Source organism: Numida meleagris, chromosome 4 (assembly GCF_002078875.1).
Source record: "Numida meleagris isolate 19003 breed g44 Domestic line chromosome 4, NumMel1.0, whole genome shotgun sequence".
NCBI classification, from domain to species: domain Eukaryota; kingdom Metazoa; phylum Chordata; class Aves; order Galliformes; family Numididae; genus Numida; species Numida meleagris.
In genome coordinates, this window is record NC_034412.1 from 8,805,804 (window position 1) to 8,827,833 (window position 22,030).

A 22,030-nucleotide genomic window follows, 5' to 3' on the forward strand; every position below is an offset into this window, starting at 1 on the left:
CTTGGAACTCTCCCACTCAGATCCACGCTTCTGACCAGCTACCTCTCAAGTCTCAAACTGAAAGAAGAGAGATTTAGACCAGATATAAGGAAAAAAAGTTTTTTACACCAAGGGTGGCAAGGCATTGGCACAGGCTGCCCATAGAGGTGGTAGATGCCCCGTCCCTGGAGATACCTAAGGTCAGGCTGGATGGGGCTCTGAGCACCTGGAGCTGTAGGTGACCCTGTTCAGCACAGAGAGTTGGACCAGATGGCCTTTAAGGGACCCTTCCAACTCAAACAATTCTATGATTCCAAGTTTGCTCAGGACCATCAGATTCAGACTAGTATGTATTTTCTCCTCTTCTGCAGGTTCTTACTGAGCATTTTTGCAGGCCACTAATGCTCTGCATTAAGAGATTAACACAACACATATTTGATGACCGTGTCTCTTGCCACTATACAGAGCAGTGCTTAATATTAGTTCACTCACTGAAGTCGCTTTCAGGATCTCACCTATCCTGCTTGAAGCTGCAATGATGAATGGTCTTGATGAGATCATGAGTATGAGTGAGTCAAAAATGAGAGATACTGAGCTGAGATGCTTATGATCTGACACTCAGCCCTGAATGATTAAATCCAGATTGTACAGCCTGAGCTGTTTCCCTGAGACATGGGACTGGGTGAAAGGAAAACAGCTACAGCCTAAGAAAGCACGTCTGACTCTTTCAGTCACATAGCACATGACCCGGAGTAGACACTACGCACTTACAAGACTGAAGGTTTGTTTTGCCAGATAGCATGCAATCACAGGCCTCCTGAGAGTTGGCATTTCCATGGAGTTCCCAGGTAGTGGCCATAGTCTGATGTGCCTCATCTGCAGCTGCAGTCGACCTCACCAAGAGTCTACACACTCTGCACTTAATGCTATCAGACAAAAAAGGTAGGTGATCCCAACTGCAGCTTTGATGTATTGATGAAAATATCACAACCTTATCCAGCATTACAACACAAATTCAACAGCAATGCACCGGTGGGTGTTCAGGTAGATGATGCCTCAATGTGAGTGACTGGAATGCCCTCAATGACTTCCACCTGCCTTTCCCCCAGCCATTCTGACCTCACTGGGATGCTGGGTGTGTCCTCTGCATCACACCACGATGAGGACTGCATTACAGCTGCTGTTGTATGACATTCTCCTTTTCTGCACCTCAGTGAACCTCAGCCCTGCTTGCTTTTACATACAACTCCTTCCACAATCCAGTTACCCACACAAGTGGCAGGTCCACCCCTACACTGTGCTAGATATTGGAAGAATTGCTGCCTATATACAGCTCCAATTTTGCTGCTGCAAATAGAAGCATGAAGTCCAACTTTTGATGGGCCTAGAATGTGTAAAATCTGAACATGCTACCTGTTTGAGGCAAATAACTACAAAGACACAGGCAGCTGATTTTCTGCACTGTGCTGGGTTCTTCCACTCCATCTAGTATCTGTGCCTTATTTCTGTAAGCCATGCTGTCATCAGAGGTTGGGTCAGCCCTATGACCTTAGGGGAGTGCAAAGAAAATTATGCAAGTAAATCAAGTTCCAGCACCACGAGCTGGCCGTTTGATATTAATTTGTAGTTTATAACACTTTACTGTAATGCCTTCGTAGGCACAGCTCTGCGAGACTTCAGGGACCACATCATTACCAGCATCTCTCCTATGTTGTTTTTTTTTGGGGGGGGGGGGGGAAGGAGACTTCTGGGAAGAGTTTATGGAGATAAATTAAAAGGAGATGAGTACATCTGGATGAGAAGGCACTTGCACCTCATTGCTGAGAACTAACATCTGTCTTTGCAAAGAATTTTAGCAAGAAGCATCTTGCTAAGGGCATTCCTTTTCACTTACACTGACAAAGAAAGAGGCTGCCAGCACCTGCTGTGTTTCTGATTGTCACTAGTAAAAGTAACTAAGACTCCACGAAAGTCACAGTCGTGGCTAGCAGACCATGCAACCCTGCAATTCATCGTGATTATGGATCAGGAATTTTACAGTCCAACCAAAAACTGCACTGTAGCTGGCTATAAAAAGTTTCATTCCGTTTCTAGAACCTCCAGAGAAAGCATTTACAAGTCATACATCAATTCCCTGTCATGTAATTAACTGAGATTGACTTTGAACAACTGCCTGTGATTTCCACAGACTTATCACAACAGCATTTTATGTTCCAGGCACCTGAATTAGCTCTCCTCTTTTCAGTCCTGCTGAAACATCTTCCTTTGACATGTAAGCTTCAAATATACTCTTCTTCTTCCCTCGAGCAGGCTTATTTCGATTCTTTCTGTCGCCTGATGTCAGGACAGCAGCATAGGATCCTCCTGCAAACAGAAATTAGTAAGTGTTATCTTGCCCACCAAATTTGTCTATGTATCTATGCAAGTGCAGCTGTACAGAGGCTCTGTACTGGAAGCTGAACTTTCGGGAAGAGTTTGCCTAGAAATACTGGCATCCAGTCTCAGAGCACTGAAAATCCTGGAATGATCATATTTTACAAATAATTAACAGTTTTTACAGCTCATTTTAGAGCTAAGACCATTCATCCCAGCCCATCTTTTAATAGCACTTAGCACATGCTTCGAGGCAGCTTATTCCTGAAGCGTGTACGTGCTCTGCTTTAATACCTCTGGGAGTTCCCAGTTGTCTAGGATTTATTCTGCTGTCTGAATTGCTCATTGTTTCTGTCTGCGATTCAGAAAGTTGTCTCTTCCTATCGAAGTTCTGGGGAGCTCTCGCGGATTCCGAGTTGTTTCTGGTCCTTGCAAACCCTCTCTTTTCTGCACCTGAAATCAAACACAAGTTTGAAATAGCAGGAGAGTGAGGAAGGACCTCAGTGCCAGCTCACGGTCCTGGTGAAACTCATGGTCTGCAGTGCCTCAATACCAGTCACAACTGTGAGTCATGCTCTTTATCCAAAAGAAATGATGTCTTCATTAGCTCATTTGTAATCTGCTGGCTCTTCGTGCCTCCTAATCCACCACTAACTTACTTTAGCATAAACGGAACTCTGGAAATTACGATCCTAAAGCTGGATACAACCCTTCCAAAATCCTGGGAAATTCATTAGAGCATATAAAATGTGAAATTGTTAAATGGTTTCCAAAGCCCCTAGCTCCACCCCATTAAGCCCCCAAATAAATAGTGAGAAAATGTAACTTCCCTGCAACTTGCACTTCAAATAAAGTAGTTCAGGGACAAAGGAAAAAAAAAATCACAACAACCCACCCTGGGCTAATTAACTTCAGAGCTACCAGAGGGAGCATTGCACACAATGACACTGCCAAGAAATGCCAAGGCTCCAAATGCCCAGCCTGCTCAGAATAGGTCACGATCATACAAAAATATTCTGCAAAGACTCACCCCTTCCTTCCCTGCCATCACCTCAGACCCTTCCCTACAGCCAGGAGAGCAAGCAGCAGCTTCCAAAGCGTATGCCAACGCTGTTCCACGGATCAGCACATTGGAATGCAACCCAGCGCCGTGCAGCTGCCCTCTTGGCCCTCCACCTGGATACTGAACATGTCATCACAGCTTTGCCTTCCAGCCCCTCCTGGCTACGCTCCCTGGGTCCAAGCTTGTACCTGCAAGTCAGAAAACGTGCAATGCCAACTTATTTGCTACGGGGCTATCCAAGTTACAAGGTAATTTAAAAAAAAAAAATAAGTACAATACCCTTCACAAACTAAATTGGAAATTGGATTATGGAATTAAGCTGAAGCAGTGGGAAGAAAGGGAGGAGTCCAAGGGAAGCTACAGCTGCAAAACAACAAGCACAACTGCAGATTGAGATTTCACCAGATGCGGAAGAGGTAATGCTACCTGTATGGACCCAATTGTAAGGAACAAAAATTACCTGATTTGCAAATGCCTATCTGATTTGCAAATGCCCTAAGGGTCAAAAGATTAAGTTCAATAACAAGACACTTAAAATATGGGCTACAGATCTGAGCAGCAAAACATTCGAACTGGCAGCACCACTGGTCCTGGAGAAGTTGTTCAGACATTTTCAAGAAGGAATTTTACCTAGATTGCAACAAGAGAAGTGGGATCTTAGGAAAGCTATTTAAAAAGAGAGGTGCGAGGCTGATCGCCAGAGAGGTCATGCCATCTGCCTCGCCGCAGGTTCTTAAAAATAGGTGCGACAGATGTCTGTCAGAGCTGCTCTAGGAGTAGTTTTTTCCTTGAGGTAGTGCAATGGATTACACGAGCTCTTAAGGTCCTCTAAAGCCCTCGTTTCTATGGCAGCAAGTCACAGAAAATACTACTATGAATTAAAGAGCTTGGGATAAAAAGGAGGCTAGATCTTAACATGTAATTAAGCTGGAAAAAAAGCAGAAAATTAAAATGCAGGAAAGAGAGCACAACTGTCTAGTAAGTCTGGAAGCGAGCTGAGAGCCAGAATTGGCCATGGTGGAGCAGAGCTGCCCAAGCACTCACCATGGCTGTTATGTCAGCAAGTCCTGGGCCACGACTGCCTAAAATCGCGCACAGCAACAGCAGCAGGGGAGAAGCACCTTCCATGCAAGCCAGATATCAGAGGCATTCACACACTTGAACACTTAAGCCTTCGCTTTGCTCTCCAGCGGTCTTTTTCATCCGCTCAGACTTGGACACAAATTCAGAGAAACAATTTACTCAAATGAACAAAGTGTGCTTCAACGTAGCTGGCTTGCAAGCCAGCCTACACACAGACACTCTGGATAAATGTCTGACCGTGTTGACCTTGACAGTTCTGGCTAAACAAAACCACTGCTGTTATAAAGCCACAGACAACTGTCACAATTAGCACTCAACTGGAACGCGTCTGATTCTGCATGAGTGTAATTTCTTGAGTTTCTCTTTTTAAGGGAAAGAGAAAACCAAAGGTTGCCATCTGTTTCAGCTAGACTCAGCATTTGCCTCTTCTACACACCTGTCCCTCAAAACGGGAAGACAGAAACGTTTCCCATAAGCTTTCCTGCTGCCTTTGTTGATCAGCATTAATACTCTGATGGACAAACAGACAATATTCTGTAAAGCAAACCACAACTTGTCAAAACTCTATAATTAGCATGGGGTATATTCAGAATACCCTTTCTGATGTAACTGCAATCACAGAATTCTTTTAAACTCTACTCCAACAGCAGGTGTGGCAGGAGTTTTCATTTTCTTATGTTGTTACATTTGCATGATTTGTAAGATGAAATCTTTTAGGATAAGGAGCAACTTGCAGATGTCACACTGAGTATAATGTATTCTAGGCATTAAAATACTCAATGACTTAATAAATAAAATGAAAAAAATAACACCTGCAGCAGAAGGGAGACTGAAGTGCAGTGCGAAAAAAAAGAAGCAAGCAGATTCCCAGAATAATTGATCTGCCTTACAGTAAGAAAGAAGGTTAGATGTTTTAAATCAGTTTATTTCAACATAATTCACAGAAAACCACTATAGTTTATATTTGGAAAACTACTGCATTTTATTAAACTTATATCTATTAGTCAGTTGATCAACTAGATGGACAACTAAATCAACAAATATGGTCAACTAATCATGAACTTAGCAAGGCCAAAGTCTTAATTTTTGTACTAATATTTGCATATTGGACTATATAAGAAAGGACCAAGATCCTAAATTTGATTTACCAAAAATAAAACATTTCCAATTGCTCACTAACATGTGACAAGCTATTTGGTTCCTACCAGCAGAGAAGGAACGTACTTCTTACTGAATTGTCATTAGCATGCGTGTGACTCCTCGGACACCACGGAGTCATAGGACGGCTCAGGTTGGAAAGACCTCAAAGATCATCTAGTTCAACACTCCCGCCATGGGCTGGGTTGCCAATAACTCAATCATGCACCAGCTCAGGCTGACCCGGGCACCATGCAACCTGGCCCTGCACACCTCTCCGCTCCCTCTCCCATCTAAGGACATCTACCAGATCACTTGGAACTTTAACCTGCAGCTGAGCTTCCAGCTGTGTCCCCATCTGGCTAGTTGGTACCTAACCCAGATCCCCTGGTGCAGGCAGAACCACAGCAACTGCGTGCTACCTGGGCACTGCCCTGTAGCTCGAGGGATCTCACCCCACTGATAGCCACCCCAACATACAAAGCTCCTTTTCTTCAAAAGGATGAAGAAAACGTTGAAAGGAACTATGACTCTATTGTTATGAACTTTTTCAACACCAAATACTTCCATCTACTAATTACCATTATCAGCTCACAACTAAGCATCAGACCTTCCACTGGCTCTGCTAAGGGGATTTTTCCCATTGCTTCACATCATTAGATCATGATCTAGATGTGCAAAGGAATCTTTCAAATACCACTGCTTATCCAGTTAGTATAAGCATGAGGAGAAACAGAAGCATATCCCCAGAACTGATAAAATGCAATAGAACAATTTGTTATCAGCTAATGAGACACTCTCAACACATGGTTACTAAATATTTGTCCGTATTCCCACAATGTTTCACTTTATTGCTGACACATTTCAATGACTTAAGCCAATTTCCTTCAAACCTTCCAAGAGGTTCCTTGACATTTAGTTCTTCAAGACAGTCCAGCTACGCACTTACTAAACCACTGAGGATACACCCAGAGGCCAGAAGGCACGGCAGCTACCAGCCCATGAATAACCCATCCCAAGTGAAGCCATTGTCAGCTTGGGGGATGCAGTTTCTGGCCAGCAACTCCAGCCAGGCACATACCTAATGTTGATGTGGTTGTACCAGGCAACTGGCTCATTTGTTTCTCCAAAGTCAAATGAACTCTACTAACAGAAGCATACTTTGCCAGTACAAGCTGCGCTAACATCAGGGAGGTTTTGCTAGGATCCCCACGTCTTCCCCTTTCACAGGCTAAAACAGGCCATGTACAAGCTATGTGATATATTCTGCTGCTCGGGAGCTTCTGAAAATTTCATCTCAAAAGTCAAAAGCTGAAACCGTTGTTATATTGTTTTTAATTCCTAATGCACCAGCGACATCCAGTATGTGCCATATTACAGAAGTGACTAACAAGAACTCCAAGCACTTAAGTGACTAATATCTAGGATCAAGTTACTGCACACAGGCAAAAACAACAAACACCAATGAAACTATCTCAAATGTGAGCAATGACAATAAAAAGCTGGTCGTAGACAGGTCACAACTAACTAGCTATTTATGTTTTCAAAAATATTTTGCGGATTTCAGAGATTAAATGTCCCACTACTGGTAACAGCCAAGTACTTTTTCGGTTCTATTTTGTTTTAGAAGGAAAAACACAGACAGCTGCTGGTGTAGCTGTTCAGCGAAAGAGTTCTGTACCAGGAAGAAAAAGGATACTCCTTGGAAGATAGCTCAAGCAGAATTCTGTGCTCATGGCTCAGGAACACAAGCAGGACCAAAGCCCATCTCCCGTGCTCCCTGTGAGCTCAGCTCCATGGCAGCCTGTGCTGGGAGCTTCAGCAGGAATCCCGTGAGCTCAGAACTCAGGGCCTCAAAACAGAAACGTCTCAAATGCATTTTACAGTATCTTGAAGCAAACAGGTTAAATAAAGTAGATGGCTTGAGATTAAAGACAAAGCAATTGGGAGAAATAAGGATGTCACAGGAAAGAATTCATTAGAAATTTAGGAGTGGAAAGGCAAGACTTAGAGATATGTTATCAGTTCGTTAAGGTTTCATTGCAGCAAAGAGATAAGTCTGGCAGGCAGCATTTCAGATGTTCAGTCTGTGGTCTAAGAGAAAGTCTGAGAGCACGTTCTCCTTATCACAAGAAAATAAGATTCTTCTCTGATGAAACAAACTCAAATAATCCTTGACTGAAGGTTCTGCCACACCCCTGCACTGTACCACAACCCCAAAAATCCAGGAATGCACTACAGAGCTACAGGCTGCTCATAGAATCATAGAACTGTTTGAGTTGGAAGGGACCCTTAAAGCCCATTTGGTCCAACCCCTTCCAATGAACAGGGACACTACAGCTCCATCAGGTGCTCAGAGCCCTGTCCATCCTGACTTTGGGTGTCTCCAGACACGGGGCATCCACCATCTCTCTGGCAACCTGTGCCAGTGCCTCACCACCCTTAGCGTAAAATACTCTTCCTACAACGTGACTGAGGAACCTACTCAGAAAGAACTAAGGACTCAGGTGATTTAAAATTACCTTAACAATTTAAAAAGTAGGGCAAATTTCCAGGAAGAGGAGCATCATGGCAGAAGGACAGTGACATCACAGCACTGTAGGGATTTAGGCAGATGGCAGATTGCGTAATTAAGTTTAAAGTTAATTAAACAGTCATTCAAAGAGGAGAAACAACGCAGACCTACATTTCAATGTGTGGGCTCATCCAAAATGTAAATTATATGCAAATACCCTGAGCTGAGCGGAAGATGTACTGAAATTCAGCTACAGGCCTAGCTCCCGTGCCCACCAGCTTCCCCTAATCGACCCATTAGGATAGGCCATCAGGGCCCAGCACAGCACAAACCCGGGATATAAACTTCCATAGCCTAGACAAATCAAAGCAAGACAGCACTTAAAGCAAAAGCCTTCCCACACACCTCTTAAACTTATGATTTTAGAAGCAATTCAAAGCAACTGGTTCCTCTAGAGTACACAACTGTGCACACCAGCACGCGGTCTGACTGCGAGTCATCTGTGCACCCAGGAGGAAATTCAGAGAGAACTCCTGTCCGACATCTCTGGAAAGGGTGACTCTCCAAACACTTTTGGCAGAAAGTGTCAAAATCTGCATAGAAAAGTTTAATGTCCAAGAGTGACTCCCAGGATGGGGAAATACACGCTGTCACGGCTCGTGAGTGAGTTTGTAGGGTCACAAACTGCTTCTGTGCCCCTACAGCTGGCTCCAAAAGTTCAGTTGACTGGAGTACATCACTGAGGAGGAAACATCCCCACTTAGAGATGGAGGCAGTAAATAAGTGACGCGGCATGTACAGGAAGTCAAGAGCAGAGACAGAAGCACATTTCCAGACCCACACCCAGCACAGCACTGAGCCATGGGAAGCTCATGTGGCCAGTGCTCTTCTGCTTTAAACCGTGTGTTCTCAGTTAAAACTATTGTGTTACATGTCCTTAGACATCAATGTGGACCTAGGAAAAATGAAAACGTTCCATTGGCTTTGGCTTTCTGAAAGGGCCTATGCTTCAGGAAAAAAAAAAAAAAAAGAAAAATGCAAAATAGACTCTTTCCGCTGCAGAAAACAATGCTGTGGAAATTGCTCCCAAACACCAAGATCCTGCGCCTGCAACAGCATGCTTCCGCTGCAAAACACTTCCAACTCATCCTCATGCCTGCTAGACTTTGCGTTCAGTAGGCAGTAATTGCAGTTGTACTCAATTCTTCAGCAAGGATTGTGTTGTAGGAATACTATAGGAGAACAAGAGCCAAAGATACCATTCCAGGCTCTGAACTAGGGGTTGGTGACGAAACTCATTAAGTAGCAATAGGCTAAAAGTTTATCAAAATAGTTACTGTGCTCCAGCTGCGTGCAGCAGCACAGCGGCGTTGTCAGGGAGGGGATGCAGCTCTGCTGGTTTTCAGGACTCTCTGTGAACCTGCTCCACCCTGCTCATGACCTCCTAAGCACCTACTCCGCCTGATGACTGCGCTCCTCCGCTTCCCCAGGCCTCCCCTCCTACCCCAGGATGTGGGTCAGAGCTGCTTCCCTGACCCCTATCCTTCCCTTTGCCCAAATTATCTTCCGCCAAACCTCTTATCCAGCAGCCCTGATGTGAACAGGCTTGTTCAACACTTCAAGAGAAATACTTAGAAAACATTTTGCGGCTAAAGTTCTCTTTGATTTCTCTGGGATTCAAGCAAGCTGCTCGGAGATCAGAGGAAGTCAAGAGGCTTTGAAAGGCACCTGACAGGAGGTGCTAACACACTAGATGTTAACAGCTGAAGAAATGAAAGAACTGCTTCCAGATTCAGACATATCTCGAGGTTACCCTTTGTGCTGCAGAATAAGACAACCTGCTGAAGAACCATTGCCCATACTGCTCATTCAACCCAGTAGGCACATAGCGTGTAGTCCTTAGTGCTGTGGTGGGAAAAGTGCCTTAAAAACACATGAACTGAACAAAACACACTACCGCTGCCAGCTTTTATCTGTAGAAAGCCGGAAATAGTCCCCAAGGCATGACCTGCCCCATACATCTGTGGGCTGCAGCTCACCGATGTGTTGACAACGCGTTGATATTTTCCATCAGCACCCTGGAAATTTTTGTTTTTGTCACTGAAGACACTATTTCACACAGCAGATCCCAACATTTTCTCTTCCGTCCTGCCCTAGTCAAGTTCTCTCAGCAGCTTGGATTTCCCCACAAGAGGGAGTTGGGGACATGCGTTCAATAGCGCATGGAGCCAGGTTTTGGGGGCCTGAGGTGGGAGGTGGCCTCCAGCACCAGGGACAGGGCCACGAGCAGAGGTTGGAGCACTGGGCACCAGCAGTCAGCAAGCAGGGCCTGCAGAGGAATTGCAGCTAACTGACACAATGATTGCCCTACCTTGGCACCCGAGGCAAAGGTGACGTTGCAGAGATTATCTGAGCAACAGGCCAGAGGTGATGGGGGTGTGGGGCTGGATGACCTCATGGAGAGCAGAGGACAGAGGGCTTTCTGAAATTCACTCCTGTTTGAGCCACAGCATACTTTGTGTGTACAGAATTTGTTATCAAGGTTTCTAAGCATGCCGGTAACAGCCCACATACCACAAGCTTTGGTAAAACTGTTCCAGCGGTCATTTACCCTCACTGCTAAATTGCACTTTATTTCAAGCCTGGATTTGTTTAGCCTCAAATGCATTATATCATAATCCGCTCAACTGAGTAGCCTATTATGGAACATCTGTTCCCTATGTAGGCAATTTATGAAAGTTCCCTTCCCCCTAGCATCTCTTTGATAAGTAAAGCAGGGTTCCTCACATCATTCACTCACGCTCCCAGCGTTTTAATCTTCCTCGTGGCCCTCCTATGGGCATTCATCAATTCATCACCATCGTCCCCGAACAGAGGGCATCACCGCAGGATACAACACTCCAGAAGCTGCTGCTGCCGCCGCACCGAAGACACACGCAGCCCGTACTCCATCTTGCAATTCCCATGCTCATACATTACCCTTTGGGTCACATTTCACAGGAGGAGGATGTTCAGCTGATTAATCCATCAAAAACTCCAAACTTTTTTCCAAGCTGTTGCTTCCCACGCTGGGCTCCCTGCACTGCTCAACGCAAGCCCAGTAAATGGATTTTGTTTTGCCTGCTCCCAGTCCACCAAGCAATGCAGACAGCTGCCAGTAACTGCCCCCATTACTCAACACTCCCTACTGTCTCCAAGACATCCAAAATACAAAAATTTCAGCCCTACTTGCATGTTTTCCTCCTGATTATCAACAGAACATGACACTGTAGGAACCAGCCACACCTGTTGGTAACCATTCCCAATCTATAGCTGCATTTAATTAGTCCAGCTAAGCAGCTTTTAAGCCATTACACAGGCACTGTGATTTTATTATCCTAACATGCTACCATCAATACCAACACGGCTATCATCAAACTCTTTCACAAAGAAACTGATACTGAGGGAGCACAACAGGACCTTGCTCACATAAACTGATGACAAGTCACATTATGGACTTAAAACTAATTAAAATTTTAAATCAATTCTTGGACTAGCTATTGTTTTTCTGCACTGACATGGCACTGGCAGGTCTAGTAACCAGAGCTACACAATCGAGGTCTAATCCCAGAGAATGAAGATAAAGAAAAAGCATAGTTCTAAGAAAAGCAGGTGAACTGCTGGCAGGCACAGACACGGCTGTGAGATCACACACCAAAACCACAGCCACTGCAAGGCAGGATCTCATCTCCCCAGGAGAAGATGCATCAGATATTAACTCACATACTACAGCTGATGCTAGCCAAAAACACAGAGTTGCACAAGCTTTGGGAATGCAACATTTTTTCCTATCAAAAGCAATGCAGAAATTTATGTTTGTGATGACGTTGCTAAACCATTAAGAAAGGAGCATTCTATTTGTCAAGTGTTTCTCTGATGGGGCAATACAGTAAATTCAGCTTTCCCTCCTCTCCCATATCTTATTACAATGATTAATGTCACGCAAATGTCACATGGGGCTTGGCAAGACTTGCTACATTTAAAAGATTTCCACAGTAACCAGCATTCTCCATCTATTGAGCTTGTCCTGTAGCCTTTACTAGGTCGCCAGCTCACGTGTATTGGTGCCAGACAGGGAGATAGCAGCATTCTTAAGCCCTGAATTGCTCCACACAAGAGCTGGAAGACTCGTCACTAAAGGTAACATAATCTTACATTTGCCTTACAAGAAGGGAAAAGCTATGGTTCTTCCTTAAAAGTTTCTCCTGAGAAACAAATGCAAACAACATCTAATACAAGGTGTGATGGAAAGACAAAACCTCTTCAATTTCACCTGGGATTTCTTGACCAGCTGTGCCCACCAAACACACAGGAAAACCAGCCCAGGACATTTCCTTTATCTATGCTGACCCTCTCAACTGTCAGGGTTGCAGCCACAAACAGAACAACTCCATCCGACAGCAACAATTGTTTTTAAAGCTATGATGCTGAACATCAGCCTGCTTGCCAGAGACACTCCTTTGTGGAAGCTGCCCAAGCTGGTTAAATATCACAGACTTGACAAATAAATGCCAAGCATCAGACATGTGACAAATCAGAGGGCCATGAAAATCTTATGCCATTTCAGGCAAAGCATTTTGCTACCCTGGAGTTGGCTGTTTCTGCTCAGGGGCCAACACTGACCCTGGCAGGTGGGCAAGAGAGCTCCACCACATCACAAACCTGTGAAGCTCTTAGTGAGAGGAGCCTCAGGAGGGTCCCTGGCAAAGCTGATGGTGGTGGTGTTCCCAAGGAGGTACAGATACAGCCCAGCAAAATCAGAACCTATTTCATGGCAACCAGCCTTCAAAGGGGCACGAGCATCCTGCTCCACCTAAGCTTTCTGCATCAATAAAGGCATCCCACTCTCAGGTGCTGGAGTCTCTGACATCCTTTGAAATAGTGTGGTTGGGAGATGGTGTTGCCCAAGATCACGCTGTATCCCACATTTGGAGGGCCCTTCTCTTATGCTGATATTTGTTCAGACTTTCCTGCAGACTCAGGAACATGCCAGCAGCAACAATCCCTTAGATATAGGCTGAGGAACACATAACCAGCAAGCAACCAAAACCTTGCTGTCTCAAATAAAACAGGCAGCTTGTTCTGAACTCCTTACCGACAATGCGACACACCACAGATATTTAAGATGAAGTTTCACTTAGCAGCCATGCAAATCTCAACCACTAGCATGTGACAGACAGATGCTGCAGGAAGAGTCCATACTTCTGTCCTCAGGGAAAACGGGGTTGTAAGCCCCTTTATGATAGAGACATCAGTCATTAGCCTGTCTGAAAACAGATTTTGATAACTAACACTGGATTGAAGTGGGAAAACCCTTGCAGTCTTTGATCAAAAACCAGAAAACAACCCAGGAGACTTCATGAAAGACTTACTGTTCAGGAAAACCAAATTTTAAACAACCAGCCTAGAGGACTGGAGATTCAGGGGGGAAAAAAACTGGCAGGGAAATTGCATTAGATGAAAATCTACACACATCAATTTAAAATGACGTTTCAGAGTGATTTTATGCTTTATTACACTTTAAGAAGATTCAGAACAGGAGGCTTTACAGCAGTTATGCTTACAGAGGTCACAGTCACGCAGAAAGGAGGAACAAGCCCCAGAACGTGTCTGTATGCAGCTTTGCCTTCCCCAGGCCTGCAGATCCCACACAGCGAATCCCATGTGCTGCTCCTCAGCTGCATCACATGTTTCAGACAAGGGACAACAGAGGGTTGTTCAAACCCAGCACCCTCAGCTGCAAAGCTCTGGACACACCAGATTGCGACAGCCTACATTAAGCCTCCGCACAACCCCAGGGAGCTGGGTGCAAGGAGAGGTGAAAAAGCCCCCAAAAGAACCAAGATTAGTTGGTGGTACATGCTGAAAAACTACAGAGCCACACAGAGCTCAGAGGTAGGACCCTGTGATGAAAGCCCCACAGGCAGAAAAGCAGGCAAGGGGCAAACTGACACAGCAGAGACCTCTCTTAACCAAGGAAGAAATAAATTGGCCACAGAGGATCCTGAATTTCTCTGAACAGAAGAAAACATGGCACAGAGATGCCCATGTGCATTATAGCCTGTTCTTTCAACTTCTATTTCTTGCTTCATCCCACAGTTATTCTGGGATTTTAAAAAGCCTCCAGTAATGCTTTGTTTTCAGGGAGCTCTAAGGAATGAAATATCTTACAAGACACACACACACACACACTTTGTACATAAAAGATCTATATAAGATGCCAGTCGGAGCTGTGCAGTAGATGCTGACCCTGAGGACGTCAATCAGCACAAGGCCAGATGCTGTACCTCTATGCCTGCATCCCAAACCCACAGATGAGCCCCGGTGAAGGAGGGGGGAAAGATCCAAAGAAAGAAACAGCAAACCCAGAGCAGAAGGAACCAGCCTAACGAGTCACAGAACGTTTCAGCCTGCTGTGACAAAGAATTTTTATTGATAAGTGGCAGGCTCCATTTGTTAATTACAGCTCACACCAAAACAGTGCTGTTTTCAAGTTTTAAACAGGTTGCTCCATTTCACACAAAACCAGAGCTCCTAAGGAAGCCTTTCCACCTATCATTCATTACTTTTTCAGGGTAATACGTCAGTACAGCTGGACTGGGCATTGACAGATCAGTACTTTGTAACAACAGGTACCACAGAGGAGACCATCACGGTCAGCCTCTCAATTAGTTGCTACAAAACTATTCCTACCCCCAAGACTTGGGACCATGCAGTACAGAACGACAAAGGCAAACACGGTACACGTGCAATTTAAAATCCACTTCTCCTGTAGGGCCTCCCAAATGCAGACTCTGGGGCTTAGCTTCTTGTCCTACCACAGCAGGTTATAGGAGAAAGGTAAGAGGAGAACCAAACAAGACACGCTCATTCGGAAGGGCCAGCGAGTGATTTCAACCCTTTCCTACCCCAGTGGCTTACATGGAGGAAAGATGAGGTCCTCTTGGAACAAGCAGATCACTGCCAGGGCTCCTCACTGCTTCCCACAGACAGCACAGTACCACTGGCAGTGAGCTGCAGGGCTCAGCAATGCTCACCTGGGGCCACACAAACCCCTCTGCTTTCCCCCTCCCCTCCGCAGCGCTACAGCAACTGCAGTACCAGCAAAAGGACTCGAACAGGGACCAGCTCCTTGCTGCACATAGTCTCAAAGGGGTTTTTCAGCCCTCCACATTGGCACTTTCAGTTTTAGGGTCACAGCTAAACCTGAGCTGAAGAGCTGTTAAGACGAGGACAATGAAACAAAGCAAAATAAAGAGAGACGCGGGGCTTTGAGATTAGCTCAAAGAGCCTTTCAGAAAGCATGTTACAGCCCAAGCAGAGTCAATTTGTGAGGAAATGTCACTACTGAAGAGATGATATGCCTCACTGCTATGACAGAAGCAATTCTTGCCACCACAGTCTCACAAGCCTTGATTTAAACTGATCAAACCAGACACCTGCCTGCGCAACGTAATATGACTTATATCAGCATCAAGAGAAAAAGGCAAGCTTTGAAGTGGGAAAATATTAATCTGGTACTATGATGTGTGAGATCTTATACCTAAGTGCTTGCATATTGCACAGCCTTCATTTCCCTTAGACAGGAGTGCTAAAATGTACTCAAAGCAAACAGAAGACATTTCTCTGAATCAAATTACATCTATTTTTTCCTATTTCTTTCCTCCCCAGGAAGCTGTTTTCACATCCCTGCAAGCGTTTCAGAGCGTAACCAGGCTCAGCTATGCACGGGGAAGAAAAGGAAGGGTGTCACTTAAGTAAATAACTTCCCAATAATCTTCCCCACAGGGTGTTTTCCACCTGGGAGGTCAAACACGAGGGCCAACATTTTCTACTCTAGGTCTCTGTACTAAGTTTCTAAATAAATATCTAGTTTTCAAAGGGTTTGTAAACCTCCCTCCCAAAAAAGCAGGAGAGAACTGCAGGTGCTTGCTTTTGAAAGCCAGGCTACTCCTGTCAGACTGAAATCCATGCAGGCACCCATAGCTTTCACGGCTACAACCATAGGCTCTCCAGACTTCCCAGTCAACGTGCTTCTTACAAATGCATTTCCTTGAAACTTGGGATCCCTCCACTTGTGGTGAGCAGCCTTCCTAATCCACTTTCACCTTTCTTACACATCCTCTTTGGACAGGTGCTGTTGCTTTCCAAATAACAGTGGGACTTTCCAGGATGGGTGGGAAGGGTGACAGCATCGCACTGCTCCCACAGCAGAAAGATACAAATCCCAAACCAGCTTCAAAGAATCAAGAAACAATGCCCAAACAAACCACTGAAGTTCGGCCCACGAACAAAACGAACCCACGACATCCTGCACCGAACGCATGTATGGATTCAGGCCAAATTTCAGAGCATAAAACATTGGTTTGGAAGTTTACCTCGACCCTTCAGGGTGGTGCAGACAGTACAAAACACTGCTGCCGGTGAGATTTACAACGTGTATTCCTGTAGAACTCCTCACTGCCTCAGCATCTGGCAGTGAGTTAGAGGGAAGAGAAGGGGAGCCCAGGCCTGCAGCAGCCCTGATGCAGATCAGCTTGGATGGCTCCGGGACAGCACCTCGCGCCTCCTGCCGTACCCACGCAATTAGCTTGCACAGTGCCGGATTCAATTTCTGTAGAGAGCAGCACCTAACACCAACAGGCTCACTAGTCTAAATTAACATCAGCGTGGAATTTGTTGGCTGCTCTTCCCTCCTCTCCAAAAGCTACTAGATCCCTGAAGGCAAAAGGCACTGAACTTTATCACAACAGCCTAGCATGATAAAGACAGAAGTGTTACGATGAGGCATGCAAAAAAAAAAAAAAAAAAACCCACACTCCCCCAAATCAGGGCCATCTACAAACGTTAACAATCTACTTGTGTTAATCTCTAGTTATGATCTGCCTTGCAAGGACGCATCAAAGTTTACCATCTTTAGCACACGATCTACTGTCACAGCCTCAAAAATCTAGCAAGCTCTGTAAAAATCACTTTGCCACTCTTGAGTGATAAGGCGTAGTTTTGCAAGTGACCGAGTTAAACATATACTTGATTTCCAATCCAAAAGTTGCGATAGACCTCAGGCCCCTTGTCCCCAGCCGAGAAATCCATTTCTTTTAGACTTATTACAGAGAACATAACGCAGTGACATTTATGAGTTCCCTCCATAGTAGCTCACAAGATCAGGCAATCCAAGTATTTTGCCATAAAAATCACTCAGAGGAAGTTTTAACCCATTACATAGGAAGATCAAATTTAAGCTGCCTGGCTTTGGTTGCTTGTTAATGCTGTGGAGTGTTTTAATAACTTTTTTTTTTATCTCCGTAAGTTGGCTTTTTGCCCTGACCATCACATTTAAGAGACATTCACTGTACTACTGCAAGATATGTTTGCTTTGTTACTAACGGCAAAATTTACTACAGCCAACACTCTGCACTCGATATTATGCAGGCATCTTAGCCCCTGAGTATCAGACAGACTTGGATGTTCTGCAGAGGCCAACCAGCACTCCAAAGAGGAGATGCAGAGGGAGCCGTGCCTCAGCCTTGAGCCAGCTCACATCCAGAGGTCTTATTAATTTGGACTGCACATCACAGAAACTGGGCTCTCCTAGGCCTGAGCTGGTGCTGGAAGCAGCACAGCCACATTCATAGAACCGATGCCAGGGGACTAGGTCCTGCCAGCACCAAGCTGGCTCCACACAAAGCCATTTGCACATGGAGCATGGCTCACTTGTAAGTCAGAACGAAGCCACCCACAGGTAAGTAGGGGCTGACTCACTTGGACAGAGTAGAACTGACTCCTGTTAACTCACTCATGGCTAAAACATCACATTCAATTCCAGGGTAATTGCAGCAAAGGCACAAAGCAGTTCATTACTTTGAACTCACCTTGGACTTGACCTGCAGACAAGAGACTGGTTCTCCTGGCATTTGCTGCCAGCACATCCCCACTAAAGTGCTCAGTCAACAAGTGTCCAGCTGCCATATCTGTGTTGGCAGGACACCTGCCTCGTTTCTTATGTTTCCTCCTCCACACGTCCTCCTCGTCCTTTTCATCGGAACCAGAAGACTTCTGCAGAGCTGCGCTGTGTCTCAGGCCGCTCGATACTCGCCCACCCACGGCATCACTCATATTTAACAAGTCAGCTGCAGCTCGGTGCCGCTGTCCATAGTAGTCTTCCTCCACCTCCAAGTCTCCTTCTGAGTTAACGCTGGCATTTTTCCTATGAAGACATCTATTGAAAAGGGTTTGGGGTTTGTCGTTCTCAAATCCTCCAGGCTGTTCCAGGTGAGATGCTCTGACTGGGGAATAGCTGCGCACATTCAGCCCATTCCTGGCCAGGTTATCCTTCACCAGTCCTCTCCGCAGGGGCGGCTCCAGGTCCGAGCTGTGCTCATGGGACATGTTCTCTTCCAGCTGCATCTTCTGCGCAACGCGGTTCATGTAGGACCGGAACCGACCGCTGTGGTGCTTTTGCACAAGCCTAGCGTAAGCGTTCTTCTGGGGAACGGCGGGCTTGCTTAATCCTTCCTTGGCACCTTGGGCAGGAGCACTTCTTGCATGCCCCAGTGGATCCATAGTGCAGTAACAGGGCCAAACTTCAAAGAGTTATAAATAGACACGGGAAAAAAGAGGGTCATTTTCTTCAAACAAAATGTCAAACAATTACCTACGCTAAAGACACAAACGTACCAAATGAGAACGTATTGACCTTTACATAAATACCGGTTTGATTAACCGCTCCACTGGGGGAAAGGGTTTCACGATGTAGTTAACACCTGCCCTATACCAAACCACTGCTGGTGACCAAGGAGCAACCACAATCCACAGGAAGCGGGGACTTCCGTCCCAGTGCTCACACCCCCATTACAAAACTGATTCATTTAATCCTCCCTTCCCTGCCTTTTGACAGCCAGGTAAATTAAGGGAGTAGCTGGCAAGACTACCAGATGTGTCAGTCCAGAGGTCATCGGAAGGAAAACCTTGTGTCCAACTTCAAGCCTTCAGAAATAACTGAGTCCTTACAGGTTGGAGTAAGAAGCATATATTGCACGTTACCTCACCCTCAAAGTGACAGACTACGGGATTATATAGAACAGCTGCTCTGAGTACCAACACTGACCGTTTCAGCCTGTCTTTCTAGCCACAAACATGCCCCACTGTGACCAACATGAAACACACTCCCTCGCACACCTCAGTATCTTTCAAGAGCTCATAATTCTCAGCAAAGAAATGCACTGGTTGCCACCCCATCCAGCACTGGTCTCCATAGAGGGGATGACACCTCCACCTTGGCAAGCACGAACATGGGACTTCAGTATATCAGCCTGTAATCCTGCCTCAGCTGCTGTAGCGCAAGTTTTTGGAGCAAAACAATCTAATAAACTGTTAAGTAAACTATTAAGGCATATTATCGACATGGACAGGACATATCAATGATCTCTTTCTGCTGTATCTGCCACCGAAGAGGAACTGAAAAACACGCTGATGCTGTTCACCAGGGCAACTGCAGCATCCTGCAGGGTTCCATTAAAAAAGTCTTTTTTCTTTTTTCGTTCAAGGCACATTTGCAGCTGAACAGCTCAATTCCACCTCAGCTGTTACAGTGAGAGTTCAAGGCCTCACTCTCACCTTTCCTCCGCCAAAACCAGGCTTTAAGCTAAAACAAAGGACACTGCCATTAAACCCTTCTTTCTCCGCTTCTCTGGGCCCAGCGGTGCTGGCAGGGCAGAGCACAGGGTTCAGCGCTGCCTCCTCCTCGCGCGCTGCTCTGACCCTCCCAGGGAAGCAGCGCACGCCGCGATGGGATTTGCTGAAGTAATTGAGGACGGATGCGAACAGGCTTCACAATACAAAGCAAAAATTAAAAATCCCTGAATAAATAGGAAAAATTCTTTGTGTGGTTTGCCATCCTCGCTCCTAAGATTTTCCATCGATGCCGGCCAATAGCCGAGCTCCTCTAGCAGACTGACCGGCTATTACAAAACCCTCGCGCGGGTAGGTCTGCAGCGAGCTCTCTTCGAACGTCACCTCGCCAGCTGCCAGTTCAATAGGGGCAGATAACACTCACAAAGCCAGCGGCAGCGGCTCTCCAAGCAGCAGTTCCGGCAGATGGGAGTTTGCCATCTATCTACAAAGAGCAAACACCTGCTCCGCGCACGCTACAACCCCTGACACCGACCGAGCCGGCAGCGCCCGCAGCACCAGAGCGAGGGCTGACGGACCCCGCGCGGCAGCACCGGGCGCAGCCCGCAGCGCCCGCTCCCTGCCGGGCGGCACGGCCGGGCCCCTCGCACTCGCACCCGCAGCCCGGCAGGACCCAGCGGGCCGACGCGCGGCCTCGGCCACCGCCACCGCCACCCGCGGTGACAGCGCTGCCCGCGGAGCCCGAGCAACGCCCGGCTGCGGACCTGCCCCAGCGTCCCCGCGAGGCCCCGGGCCCGCTCCAGCCCCCCCCACTCACCGGCCGCCCCGCGCCGCGCCGCTCCGCGCCGTTTAAATGTCCCTACGGCCGCCGTCTGCTTCCGGGTCGGAGGCGGCTACGGGTCGCGGCACGGCCCGCAAGGCCTCACGGCGCGGAGCGCTCGCTGCCGGCCGGAGCGGGGCCGGGGGAAGGCTCCGTGTGAGCCCGAGAGATGGACGGCGTGGGCAGGGGCTGGGGCAGAGCGCGTTCCCTCGGAGCGCCCGCCTGCACGGGCAGCCCCTGGAGGGTCCGAACGGCCCTCTGCGGGCTGTGCCGGGGAAGGGCTCGGCTGGTAGGAGCGTGCGTCCGTGCTGCCCCTTCGCTTGGGAAGGGGACCACCCCTGTGCCTCGCCGGTCTCCTCCGGAGGCCGCGGGGCGATGTGCGAAGCGCAGCCTCGCACACGCGGTCCCGCTCGTCCTGGTCACACAGCAGCCCCGAGCCCCACGGAGCCCGGTGGGAGCAGTGACACGGAGCTGCGGAACGGGACACCCCCACGGCAGCCGTGCAGGCACACGCCGCGCCGGCCCCGCCGCCGGGTTGGCCGAGGAAGCTGCCCAGAAGCGGAGGCACATCGCCCCATGTGCTGGGATGGCACCGGCAAAGGCAGCAGCCAACCGGCGGGCAAGCATCCCTCTGCGTTAGCACAGCAGCTCGTCCTCCAGCCCCAGTGACAGAGGGTGAACACCGTTCCCAACCAGAGCTGGCAGCGGGGGACATAAGTTCACATGGGATGCCCCTTTCAGTGTTTTCCCTCTTCCTCCTGGCCAGGAAGCCAGGTGGGAGCAGGCAGCTCCCTTCCATGCCGCTGAGTCACAGCGTGGCTCTACTCCTCATCACCCCTGTGGGGACAGAGCCGAGCCCGCAGCTTGGCCCGGCTCCCTGGTGCACCAGGTGGCACCACCAGCTGCCGCAGCTTCACCACACGCTGCTCCTTCCACAGACGATGGACCGTGGTGGGGAGAAGCAGGGGCATTCGCTATCTGCAAGCCACAGCTTCACACGGGATGTCCCCAAATGTTCCCTTCGCAGGGAAGGGCCTCACTCCTCTCCCTCCGCTGGCCTTACAGCTGTCAAGCAGAGAGGAGCGCTCACCTCGCAGCCCTCCATGGTGCCTCCCGGCCTTTCTCAAAGGGCAGATTTTTCCCCTGCGCTCTCATTCCCTGGGGTCCTGTAGCAGCAGGCCCAGCCCGGTGTCCCAGCTTGCTTTCCCACAGCGCACCATTATCTCACCATCTTCCCCCCGGGCACTCACCGGTGGCTGTACCAACGTGTTGCGGCACCTCAGCCAAAGAGCACACCGTGTGGCTCATCACCTTATGAAGGCTTTGGCTCCTCTGCCGCTAGAGGAGCAAGGGCCCACCCTATGCTCATTTACATCTGCGTTAATCAGGG

General features: G+C 47.5%; 1 protein-coding gene across 3 annotated transcripts in view; it reads right to left on the bottom strand.

Annotated features, from left to right (window-relative positions):
* The window catches only part of DIS3L2 (DIS3 like 3'-5' exoribonuclease 2), a 166,938-nt gene extending 146,178 nt beyond the window's left edge, over positions 1-20,760 (bottom strand). The window contains exons 1-4 of one of the 3 annotated variants that reach the window (XM_021393584.1): positions 20,638-20,760; positions 18,062-18,772; positions 2,647-2,805; positions 2,201-2,343 (exon numbers count right to left, since the gene is read on the bottom strand). In XM_021393584.1, the coding sequence (XP_021249259.1) occupies positions 2,201-2,343; positions 2,647-2,805; positions 18,062-18,752 (993 nt within the window). In that variant the 5' untranslated portion in view covers positions 18,753-18,772; positions 20,638-20,760. Of the gene's footprint in view, positions 1-2,200; positions 2,344-2,646; positions 2,806-3,382; positions 3,604-18,061; positions 18,773-20,637 lie in introns of those variants that run through there. The other 2 variants (XM_021393585.1, XM_021393586.1) reach the window with 2 other exon arrangements.